Below are 13,631 nucleotides of genomic sequence, written 5' to 3'. Positions count from 1 at the left end.
AGATGGTGTTTTTCCAATACACTACTGATGAAGTTTAAAGTGCAAGCATTTGTGGCAGACTGCAGAATGATTGTACTGCCTCTCATGTCTGTCTTAAGTAAGGATTGTAACAACAAAATAAGGGCTATTAAGGTTAGTGCAGACATGTCCAGGAAATAATTTCTTCTCTTGCTCCATTTGTGAGAGGAACAGGAAAGGAAATCACTAGCAATAGTGTAAAGTACCCTCCACCGCACAATGTGCATTGACTCTGCAGATCACGTATTTAGATTTAGATGAAGTTATAATGTATATACATTTATTTGCTCTTGGTCCCATAATCACAGTTAAAATATAAATCTTTCACACAATATCAAATACACAAATTAATGTGTAAGAATTTGTAAACATTTTGAAGTCGCACATGTTCAGCTGATTTTATGGGAAGGGATGTTTTTATTTTATTTGTTGGAAGTTAGTAGGTTCATGGATGACAGTCATATATTCTGTTTAACAACACGGTACCAAAAAATAGTTGATAGCATTTTTCTATGCATCAGAATTTCTTTTACACTGTCATGATAATATTTCTTCAAAATGTCTGCTTCTTTGAGAAGCTGCTAGATATTTTTCCTTCTTCTAGCACTGAGCAATATTATTATTAGCACTTGGCCTTCAACAACTCCTACTCATACATTCAATTACATTCTTGCATTTTAATAAGTAAAGTGACTTGTTGCATATACATTAGTGACCCACATTACTGTCTCTGTTTTTCTCATCTTTCTTAGGCATCTGTACATGAAGAAAAATCACTACTCACCTAAAGATACAATGTGGAGCCCACAATATATTTTATTAAGAGAGCATAAGCTTCAGGTAACAAAACACTTGGAGCTCTCTGCCTCAAGAACTACACTAACCTTGATCTACATTCACCTAGCTACAGTTATACAGGCATAGATAACTTGCTGATTGAGATCAAAAGACTAAAAGTTATCAATAGTGCTGAGATATCACTTGATTAATATAATTACATAGTATGTCTCTTCAGCATTTTACAGTATATATCTGTGAAGTTATAAGCTATGACAACACAAAGTATAATTCAATCACAAAAACTATTAAATTATGAGACAGAATTTATGGCTAGTACATACGTCAATAGGTGAAACAGATACACATAATAGTAAAGTGCATGACACTATCCTAGCTTTTGGAATTATTGATTCGTTCCTCGCAGAGAAGAGAGGGATAGGGTGGGGAAGATTAAAAGGTTAAGAAGAAACAGAAGGTCACTTAGACACCACAATGAGAAACACCCACCTGTTGTGAGGACAAGCATAGACAAAGGCAAAGGGAAACATGAGACAGCAAGGTGACTTGTTTCTGAACACAGAAAAATTGGCCACTGAAAGAATATGTGGGGGGAAAGAAAACAAGGAATAATGATAGACAAACCAAGAGAGATCACTAAACAATGAAAAGAGATAACCAAGCTAGGTAAAAAAGTCATAAAACTTGAAAAAATGTCACCCAATACAGGAAAAAGGTGGCCAAACAAAGAAAGAGACTTACTCCCTGCTCATCTTTGTCCAGTTTCATCTTCACACTAAGTAGGTCTCTCCTGCAGTTGGGTCTAAGTGACATGCTTGTCCTTCTTAACTTTGCTAAACTCATCCCTCTTTCCTCCTAGAGGAAGGAACTAATAGTTCTGAAAGCTAGGACAGTGTTGTGTACTGTTACTTTTATATGTGACTATCAGCGGTACCTAACTGTTTCATTTCCTGAAGGTAAGTGTGGCCAGAAATTCTGTCTCATAATTTAATAGAATACAAAGAATATACAATGGTTAAGTTAATAATTGATATTACGATCACACAGAAAAAAACAATAATCAAAACACAAAATTTCTTAGTGTAATATTTACTCATGTATGGAATACTCATATAAAATTTATCTTAAAACCACTACTTCTCTCTATTCCTTCACAAGCTGCAGACTGGAATGTTTGTATGATATATAATTTTGGTGCATTAAAAAACTTTTTAAAAAATTAAAAATTCTCTAAAAGAGACAAATACTTCCTTATCAAAGATGATATAATACCCAAAATAAAACAAGTGCTGTCTCAAAAATGTTCCAATTTCCCAAAGATAGTGAAAAATCCTTCCTCAAAGATAGAGGACATTAAGACAGTTCAAAATTATAGAGGTATTTGGAGCATTTGACCCAAGCATAGTCTAGCAGTTTTGCTTCAAGAGTTGAAAAATTATGTTAGGACAGAATGGGCGAACTGGAGATGGGCTTAATACAAACCACACAATGATACAACAGCTAGCTGGATATGAAATAGCACTTTCGTAAGCTTATTCCAAATTTTAACTTTTTATCATAATTATCAATTATAATACCTCCATAAACATCTAGAGACTTTTAATCTTTAAACATACCTGGTTGTGATGTGTTAACCATGTAGGCCTATCACAAACTGGTGGTAATTATAACTCTATTTATAAAACATGGGGAGAAGGAGGGGAGGAGGAGGCAAGGGGAGGGTGATGCATAATCATCCACTAAGTTAACAAGAAAGAATTAACAATTAAATCTTTAGATATTCAAATAACTTATGGGAATGCAGCCCAGTGACATCTTTGACAACTGCTGATATTTCAACAGGTGAACATCCTGTCATTTTCAAGGCACACATGCAGCAAGGAAGTCCTGTGCAAGGGAATTCAAACCTTTCAGACCAACTGGCTACAACTGTTCTCATTAAATTTTACTGTCTCTTAGTTGCAAGGGAACATTTTTCCACAGTGGAAACCTCATAATGCATATTTGTGAATGTTCAATCTTTTTATCATGTACAAGTGCTGCCAACTATTGAGCTTCAGTATAAAAATTTCAATAGGTCAAAGTAGTAGTGTGCAGTGGCTTGTGATTGCCAGAATACACAAAAGTGGTTGGTTAGTTACATTCTACTGTATAAATGAGTATTAATATTGTTATTTTGCATGGCAATTATTGAATGATCAGTTTGTTTATTCCAACAGTGAATATTCAAAATTAGTTATTTTAATCCATAAAAAGGAGCCAAGTGCACAAAGTAGATTTTGAAAACGGGTACATATTTTTGTATAAATCTAGCATACAAAATCATTAAGAAATCACTCAAGAGCTTTACAGCACAGGAAAAAATTTCCTTCCTCCAGAAAAAATTAAGGTCTGAAAGGGTTAAAACATGAGTTTATAGAGTATAAACTCTCTCTCTCTCTCTCTCTCTCTCTCTCTCTCTCTCTCTCTCTCTGTAAACGCTAGCCCCAATACCTAACCAAAGTTGACAGGCATCAGAGATCATAAATAGTGCACATCAATAATGAACGGGTGAGATAGCTTTGACTCTGTCCCTCTGTCTTTTGACAATGGTGAGAGCAGGATTCAACGCAGAATTTGAGCAGAAACCTCCAACTCTTAAGAGGTTACTTGATAATTTCAATTGCTCCATTAATAACATCATGACATTAGCTGTAAGTGCACGCTAAAATCTCCATGTTGTTATATTCCATATGATGACTGCTGCTAAAACAGAGGAACAGAGTTAATGCTATGTCACCCGTTGGTTATTAATATTCACTAACTCTGACATCATCTTTGATTATGTGGTGGCGATAGTGTTTACTGTGTGTGTGTGTGTGTGTGTGTGTGTGTGTGTGTGTGTGTGTGAGAGAGAGAGAGATCATCTTTCTGGATATGCTCTGCAAAATCAGGTTTTAAATTTCAGTGAAACCTGGAAAACAACAAGATGTCCACCCGCCAAAATATTGGTAGTTGTGGATGACGACACATGGATGCATTTTCTTATTTGAACATTTTATACGCCAGGAGAAACTCAGGTTTCACAAATCTTCATATGTCAACTCAATATTCATAGGAATACTTCCTATTTGACATTGGCAATAAGTAACACCAAATCCTGTTCACAATTGAATGAGAAATGAAAGTGAATTCTCAATATACTTTTGAGCAATATAGTGTAGCAATGATCCCAAGGTATGCTGAAAAAGGAAAGGAAAAAAAAAAAATTAGTTATGGAATAGTTTCAACATTGAAAACTTTTATACTATGCAAATACATTTTGTTAAACGTAAAAAAGACTTTAGTACACTTTTCAATCAGTGCTGATCATTATCAGTTACCCTTGCATTATTTGTATGAGAATGATTCACTAGATAAAATCTATCTTCATCTTGCCTAGATAAATGTGGAAGGTCCAGTCCCATTCATGTTAGGCAGCAAACGACAGGTCAGTAGCTACCTCTTACAGGCAGGAGTAACTGAGCCTCGTTGCCACCTCGTTTTCTCTACAAGGTGAGTCAAAGAGGACTTTAAAACTTTGGAATGATATAGAGATTTATTGAGATAACTTACAGAAAAGGCCAATGTGTCATTTTGTAGCAAACAACCTCAAGTTCGATTAACATCGTGCATCAGTACCCCATTCTGTCACCAGGAGTGCCAGCATAGTGCACAGTTAAAATGGCTACTTTCACTGGTGCGGAGCGTGCTCCATGTGTGTTTTGGTTTCATGAAATGAACTCTGCAATACACGTTCAGTATAAATTTTGCACTGAATACTCTAAAGAGCCTCCAAGCAGACCTGAAAACTTGCTATTGCACAGTTATGCCTGATTTGCTGCAGTGAGTGTGGGAAGAAACTGATTACCGGTGGGATGTTTGCCACATCACAAACTGTGGTCACACTGAACCAAAATAGCACTCGACACTTTTATGTAAAACATGAGGTTGTTTGCTACAAAATGACACATCTATCAATTCTGTAAGTTATCTCAGTAAATTTCTATATAATTCCAGTACTGTAAAGTCCTTTTTGACTGAAACCTGAAAATGACAGCAGTGAGATTTTTGGGGAAAATTTAAGTGTATATCGAAATGATAGGAAAATGGGAAACAGAGTTGGTGTACCTGTCACAGTAGGCAAGAAACTAAAATCCACTGAGACAGAAATTGAAGCTGCATGTCACACTGTTTGGGCAAGACTGCTGTATCAGGGGTGGGCATAAAATGATAATTGGATCCTTCTATAACCCAACAGACTCACCTTCTGATGTAACCAAAAATTTTAGCTAAAACCTTAGTTCACTTGCATGTAAGGTCCCCAATCATTCTGTAATCATCAGTGGAGACTTAAATTGTCCAAAAATTAACTGAGAAAATTACAGTTTTGTTAGTGGTGAGTGTGATAAGACATCCTATGAAACATTACTGAATGGCTTCTCTGAAACCTGCCTAGAACAGATAGTTAGGAATTCCACTCATGATGGAAATATATTGGATTTAATGGCAACAAATAGACCGGACCTCTTTGAGGATGTCCACATTGAAACTGGAATCACTGACCATGATGCAGTTGTGGCAACAATGATTACCAAAGTACAAAGGACAACTAAAACAAGAAGAAAGATATATGTGTTCAGTAAACTAGATAAAAAATCAATAGTGTCATATCTCAACAAGGAACTTGAAACTTCCAACACACAGCAGAAGCATGTGGAGGAACTATGGCTCAAGTTTAAAAGAACAGTTGACCATGCACTGGATATAAGATGCTATCCAAAATTTTCAGGACTGGTGCTGCCATCTGTTGAAAACCTTACCTTTGGACTAATGGTCACCATCACCCTCAAAGTAGTTCCCATCCGCACGTACACACGGTCCCAGCGTTTCTGCCACTGGTCAAATGTTTTATGGGAGTCCTGTTCTTTGAGGGTGTTTATCACCACCAGCGATTCTTCTTGAATCCTCTCTAGAGTGTCCGACTGGCGGCCTTTCAACTTGAGTTTCAGTTTTGGGAAGAGCGCGAAGTCGCAAGGTGCCAAACCTGGCAAGTACGGTGGATGGGGTACAATAGCCATGTTGTTTTTTGCCAAAAAGGTCCTGGTGAGCAAGGACATGTGACAGGGCGCATTGTCGTGATGCAGCGACCAGTTCCCTTGATGCCAAAGTTTGGGCTGTCATCGCCGCATGTTTTCCGGGAGCTGTTGCGAAAAGTCACAGTAGTAAGCGGAATTCACTGTTTGGTTGGGTGGGATGAATTCTTTGTGCACAATTCCCTTGGTATCAAAGAAAACGATGATCACACTTTTCACTTTGCTTATTCACCTGTCTTGATTTTTCGAGTCTTGGAGAGCCCAGGCTCTTCCACTGGGATGATTGCTGCTTTGTCTCTGGGTCATAACCGTAAATCGAGCTCTCATCGCTGGTTATAACCCGTGACAAGAAGGTTGGATCATCAGATGTGGTCTGATGAAGGTCCGTGCACACTTCAACAAGCTGTGCATTCTGATTGGTGGCGACATGATGCACGCCCAATTCATGTCCCATAACCAATACCCACTTCATCTGCAAGGTCTTGAATGGTTCGGCGTCGATCTGTACGAACCAATTGTTGAAGTTTTGCAACACTGTCTGGCATTGCGCGGCTAACGGGCCTTCCAGTGTGAGCATCATCTTCAATGTCTGTACAGCCAGCCCTGAACTGAGCATGTCACTCAAACACACACACACGGCTCCTGCTCTGTCCCCCAAACACTTGGTGAATCATTGCAAGGGTCTCCGTAGCACTTTTCCTGAGATTTGCACAGAATTTGATACAAATGTGCTGTTCTGTTCGTGGAACCATTGTAAAATCACCACACACCAAACACAGAGTATTACGGGAATCACTGTGGACACGCAACATGTCCTCCTAGCTGAATGTCACTCTGCAAACTGACTCATCAGGTATGCAGCTCTTGCCACCTAGTGGTGTAAAGATCTACTACTTCCACTTTTCAGATGGCAGCACCAGTTCCGAAAATTTTGGATTCCACCTTGTAGATATGTAGCCAATAGAACAGTTCATAATGTGAGGGAATCTCCATGATATAAATCACTGTGAAGAAACTTCTAAAGAAACAGAGACTACTGCATAATAGGTGTAAAACAAAGCATAGGACTACAGATAAAGAAATGCTGAATGAAAAACATTTGGCTGTCAAGAGAGCAATGTGTGATGCCTTCAATGACTACCATAGCAGAATAATATCAAATGACATTTCACAAAATCCAAAGAAATTCTGGTTGTATGTAACGGCTGTTAGTGGCACCAAAGTTAGTGTCCATGAACTGAAATTGATGGTAGTAAAGCAAAAGCTGAAATGCTTAACCCTGTTTCCAAATGTTCCTCTACAAAGGAAAATCCAGGAAAATTTCCCCAATTTAATTACCTTACCACTCCAAAGATGAATGAAATAAGTATTAGTGTCAGTGGTGTTGAGAAACAGCTGAAATTGTTAAAACTGAACAAAGCTCCAGGTCCCGATGGAATCCATTTCAGATTCTATACTGAACTTGTGGCTAAGTTAGCCCCTCTTCTAACTATAATCTATCGTAGATCTCTCAAACAAAAACCCATGCCCAGTTCTTGAAAAAAGGCACAGGTCACATCCAACTACAAGAAGGGTAGTAGAAGTGATCCACAAAACTACCAGCCAACATCCTTGACATTGATTTGTTGTAGAATCTTAGAACATATACTAAGCTCAAACATAATGAGGTATCTTGAACAGAATGACCACCATAATGCCAACCAGCACGGATTTCGAAACCACTGATGATGTGAAACCCACCTCACACTTTTCCCATGATATAATGAATGCTTTGGGTCAAGGCAACTAGGTAGATACAGTGTTTCATGATTCCGAAAAGCATCTGATTTAGTACCACAACTAAGCTTATTGTCAAAAGTACAATCATATGGGGTACCAAATAAAATTTGTGACTGGATTGAGGACTGTTTGGTATGCAGGGTATAGCATGTTATCTTGGATGGAGAGTCATCATCAGATGTAGAAGTAACTTCGAGTGCCCTAGGAACCTTTGTTGGGACCCTTGCTGTTTATGTTGTATATTAATGACTTAGCAGACAGTATTAATAGTAAAATCAGGCTTTTCACAGATGATGCAGTGCCTACAGTGAAGTGCCAAAGAAACTGGTATAGGCATGCGTATTCAAATACAGAGATACACTATGTGATCAAAAGTATCTGCAGCCCCCCCCCCCAGAAAAAAATACATACATTTTTTATATTCATGTTAGGTGTAGTGTGCTGCCACCTATTGCCAGGTACTGCATATCAGTGACATCAGTAGTCATTAGACATCATGAAAGAGCGGAATGGGGCACTCCACAGCACTCAAAGACTTCGAACGTGGTCGGGTGATTGGGTGTCACTTGCATCATGCAAGATTTCAACACTCCTAAACATTCTTAGGTTCACTGTTTCCAATGTGATAATGAAGTGGAAATGTGAAGGGACACGTACAGCACAAAAGCGTACAGGCCGACCTCATCTGTTGACTGACAGAGACCTCCAACAGTTGAAGAAGGTCATAATGTGTAATAGGCAGACATCTATCCAGCCCATCACACAGGAATTCCAAACTGCATCAGGATCCACTGCAAGTACTATGACAGTTAGGCGGGAGGCGAGGAAACTTGAATTTCATGGTTGGGCAGTTGCTCATAAGCCACACATCACATCTGTAAATGTTAAACAATGCTTTGCTAGGTGTGTAAACATTGGATGATTGGACATTGTGTGGAGAGATGAATCACAGTACACAATGTGGTGATACGATGGTAGGGTGTGTGTATGGTGAATGCCCAGTGAGTGTCATCTGCCAGAGTGTGTAGTGCCAACAGTAAATTTTGGAGGCGGAGGTGTTATGGTGTGGTCATGTTTTTCATGGAGAGGGCTTACACCCCTTGTTGTTTTGCATGGCACTATCACAGCACACACCTACACTGACATTTTAAGCACCTTCTTGCTTCCCACTGTTGAAGAGCAATTTGGGTATGGCGACTGCATCTTTCAACACGATCGAGCACCTGTTCATAATGCATGGGGACTGGCCTGCATAGAGTCCTGAGCTGAATCCCACAGAGCACCTCTGGAATGTTTTGAATAGCGACTTCAAGCCAGGCCTCACTGACCTCTCCTTAGTACAGCACTCCATGAAGAATGGCTGCCATTCCCCAAGAAACCTTCCAGCACCTGACTGAACATACGCCTGCAAGAGTGGAAGCTTTCATCAAGGCTAAGAGTGGGCCAATACCATACTGAATTCCAGCATTACCAATGAAGGGTGCCATGAACTTGTAACTGATTTTCAGCCATATGTCCAGATACTTTTCATCACATAGTGTATGCAGATAGGCAGAATATGGCGCTGTGGTCGGCAATGCCTATGTAAGACAATAAGTGCCTGGCACAGTTGTTAGATCAGTTACTGCTGCTACAATGACAGGTTATCAAGATTTAAGTGAGTCTGAACATGGTGTTATAGTCGGCACATGAGTGATGGGTCACAGCATCTCCGAGGTAGCAATGAAGTGGGGATTTTCCCATACGACCATTTCATGAGTGTACTGTGAATATCAGGAATCTGGTAAAACATCAAATCTTCGATACCGCTGCAGCTGGGAAAATATCCTGCAAGAATGGGACCAACAACAACTGAAGACAATTGTTCAATGTGCCAGAAGTGAAACACTTCTGCAAATTGCTTCAGATTTCAATGCTGGGCCACCAACAAGTGTCAGCATGTGAACAATTCAATGAAACATCATCAATATAGGCTTTCGGAGCTGAAGACCCACTTGCGTACCCTTGATGACTGCACAACACAGCTTTACACCTCGCCTGGGCCTGTCAACACTGACCTTGGAATGTTGATGACTGGAAACATGTTGCCTGGTCGACGATTCTCATTTCAAATTGTATTGAGCAGATGAATGTGTACAGGTATGGAGACAACCTCCTGAATCCATGAACCCTGCATGTCAGCAGGGGATTGTTGAAGCTGGTGGAGGCTCTGTAATGGTGTGGGGCATGTGCATTTGGAGTGATATGGGATCCTTGATAGGTCTAGATACGACTCTGACAGATGAAATGTGCATAAGCATCCTGTCTGATCACCTGCATCCATTCATAAAATTACAATGAAATCCAGAGCATTAGCTGCTTACAGCTCATCGGGGACAATTGAAAATGTGTGTCCTGACCGGGACTCAAACCCGGGATCTCCTGCTTACGTCAGATGCTCTATCCGACTGAGCCTTTGAGGACACAGAGGATAGTGCGACTGCAGGGACTTATCTCCGGCACGCTCCCCACGAGACCCACATTTCCAACTTACTGTCCACACACTACATTTTTAGTGCCCCTGCGCACTATATTCATTACTCGCAGCAGTCAATCTACCGATTCCGCACTGAAGAAGATCACTGGCCAGTAAGCCTTATCTATATGAAGACAGTACCTGTTCTTTCAGTAAGCCTTATCTATATGAAGATGGTATCTGTTCTTTCGGACATGTCATATGGATGTTCATATGCATCCATTCATATCCACTGTGCATTCCAATGGGCTTAGGCAATTCCAGCAGGACAATGCGACACTCCACACATCCAGAATTGCTACAGAGTGGCTCCAGGAACACCTTCTGAGTTTAAACATTTCTGTTGGCCACCAAGCGCCCCAGACGTGAATATTATTGAGCATATCCAGGATGCCTTGCAACGTGTTGTTCAGAAGAGATTCCACTGCCTCATACCCTTCTGTATTTATTGGCAGCCCTGCAGGATTCATGGTGTTAATTCCTTCCAACAGTGCTTCAGACATTAGTTGAGTCCATGCCATGTCATGTTGCATACTTTTGCATGCTCATGAGGGCCCTGCAAGATATCAGTCAGGTGAACCAGTTTCTTTGGCTCTTCAGTACTATCTGAGAGAAGCTGCAAAGGTGGTCAGTCAGATTTTGATAAGATTTCAATGTGGTGCAGAGACTGCCAGTTTGCTTTAAATGTTCAGAAATGTAAAATTGTCCACTTTAATAAACAAACATACATAGTATCCGATAACTACGAGGATTGGAACTTAAATAGTGTCAACTATTAATTCACAACCAATACAAAAGAGTTACATGTTTGACCTGTTACTATCCTTCAGAGTAGTCACCAGCATTGTGTAGAACCCATTGCCAGCAATGTGGCAGGCGCAGTATACCATTAGCAGAGCCTGTTCTGTTGATGGTGCGAATGGAGCGGTCTAAACTTATGGTGATTCTCGTGTACAATTGTGATTGTGTTATCCTAATGCATTACATTCCTCCACGGCAGACTGTCAATGCACTGTATTACTGTTCATTTTTGGAGCATCACCTGCGACCAGCTTCACGAAAGAAGCAGCGACACTTTCTGCGCAACCCACCCATCATTTTGCATGACAATGTGCGGGTGCATGCAGCACAAGCTGTGGCTGCTCTGTTCGGTCGATGGGACTGGGAATCGCTGTACTGTCCACCATACTCCCTGGACTTAAGTCCTTGTGACTTTGTTTCAATTCTGAAGATGAAGGAACCACTTTGTGGCATTCACTTCAGAACTGTTCCAGAGATTTGACAGGCAGTACACGAGAATCACCATAAGTTTAGACCGCTCCATTCACACTATCAACAGAAGACACTCTGCTAATGGTATACAATGCCTTCCACATTGCTGGCAACGGGTTCTACACAACGCTAGTGACTAATTTGAAGGACAGTCACAGTTTCAAACATGTAACTCTTTTGTATCGGATGGTGCTCCCCGGGCAACGCTGCAGTAAAATGCAACAGCAAAAAGTCTACACAATTCCGGCGACCGGACGCTCAAATTCCTCCCGGTCCACAAGAAGGCAAATGATTCAGAAGTGGAATTACTCCATGAAGATGGTGAGAGTGTGCCACTTCAATATAGAAGGCTACACAAGGACGAAACGAAAAATCCTTGAAAAAATTGTAACAAGAGAAAGAGTAAGTGTCGTACTCTTGCAGGAGACACACCTGACGGATGAAAACATCGAACGATTATGCATACCAGGATTCACCAATGTGGGATACTCAGGACACGACAAACATGGTATGGCGACCTTGGTGAAAAATGAGCTTCTAGGAAACCTCGAGAACAATGTGGAATCGGTTCCACACGCAATAGGCATTAAACTGAGAGAGATGACAATCTACAATGTCTACAAACCACCTTCGCAGCAATGGCCTATAGGAATCTTACCGCAGGCTAATCATCCAGCAATCTATGCCGGCGACTTTAATTCCCAGCACACCAGATGGGGATATCAGAGATCCACTCCGGAAGGCGTTGGACTAAATGACTGGGCTGAGAACCGGGACCTACACCTCCTGTTTGATCCCAAGGACAGAGCGTCCTTCAATTCAAAAGTATGGGGCACAAAGACAACACCTGACCTGACCTTTGTCACACGCAGCACAACGGGCGTACCAATGCAAGCTACAAGAAGAGTCCTCGAAGCTTTCCCACGGAGCCAACACCTCCCGATTATTGTGGAGATTGGCCTTTCCATCCCCATCATAAAGAGCTCCCCGATTCCACGGTGAAATCTGAGAAAAGCAGACTGGGGGAAATATAAATCTTTTATTGACAAGACAATAAATCGAATACCACCAAGTCCAGAGAACTACCAAAGGTTTGTAAACCTGATATTTAAAGGGGCCCTAAAGGCTATCCCCCGAGGGGCCCGGAGGGAATACATTCCTTGCTGGTCAGAGGAGTGCGAGTCATTGTTAGAGCAGTATGAGAGGAGTGGGGAGGACGAGACTGCAGAATGACTGATTAACAATATGAACGAGGAACGTAGGAACAGGTGGAAGATGGCAATGGAGAATCTGGACTTTACCCATTCTAGCAGGAAGAGCTGGGGTCTACTATGGAAACTGGGTGGAGCCACAACACCACGAAGATTAGCCGCGGGTGTGGGCCCATCCGAAATAGCGACTGCCATGAAACAGACCTCCAAAATACGCCTGAAGACTGAGGAGAAGAAAAGGATCTCCAGGAACCTAACCAAGGAATTAGCCAATAATCCAACTAATCTAGATATTGTCAAAGCAGTAGACGTCGAGGAGATTACCCAGGCCCTAACACTAATGAAAACAGGGAAAGCAGCCGGACCCGACGAAATCCTCCCAGAATTTCTGAGGGAGCTGGGACCCATTGGGAGGAAATGGATGGCCAAGCTCTACACGGGATACATTAGATCAGGTGCACTCCCGAAGTTATGGAAAGAAGCTAAGGTAATAGCGGTACTGAAACCAGGGAAGGATGGAGATAATCCAAAGAGCTATAGACCGATCTCACTGCTTTGTACCTCTTACAAACTATTTGAGAGAATATTACTGGCCAGACTAGCACCATACATTGAGGCAAACCTCCCAGACTATCAAGCAGGGTTCCATGTGGGAAGGAACTGCTGTGAACAAGTTTTGTCCATTACAACATATATAGAGAAAGGCTATCAGAACAAGCTGAAAACGGGCCTGGTATTAATAGATCTTACATCAGCCTATGACACTGTCTGGACCAAAGGACTACTGCTCAAGCTTACTCGAATTATCAAATGCAATCAGATGTACACATTACTAAAAAATATGCTGACAGGCAGGAAGATCAAGGTCTGTCTCCATGGAAAGAGCAGCAAAAGCATGGTCATAAACAATGGCCTGCCGCAGGG

The 13,631-nt window shown here is 41.1% G+C and overlaps 1 protein-coding gene across 2 annotated transcripts in view; it reads right to left on the bottom strand.

The window, feature by feature from the left end:
• Positions 1–310: 310 nt before the first annotated feature.
• Positions 311–13,631, bottom strand: part of LOC124619037 — an 88,030-nt gene continuing 74,709 nt past the window's right edge. For both annotated transcript variants that reach the window (XM_047145394.1, XM_047145395.1), the window contains one exon: positions 311–4,037. In XM_047145394.1, the coding sequence (XP_047001350.1) occupies positions 3,960–4,037 (78 nt within the window). In that variant the 3' untranslated portion in view covers positions 311–3,959. The remainder of the gene's footprint in view (positions 4,038–13,631) is intronic.

The sequence above is a fragment of the Schistocerca americana genome, chromosome 1 (genome assembly GCF_021461395.2).
Source record: "Schistocerca americana isolate TAMUIC-IGC-003095 chromosome 1, iqSchAmer2.1, whole genome shotgun sequence".
Classification (NCBI taxonomy): Eukaryota; Metazoa; Arthropoda; class Insecta; order Orthoptera; family Acrididae; genus Schistocerca; species Schistocerca americana.
Note: the sequence above shows the minus strand (reverse complement) of the source record. Positions and strands in the feature narration are given on the sequence as shown.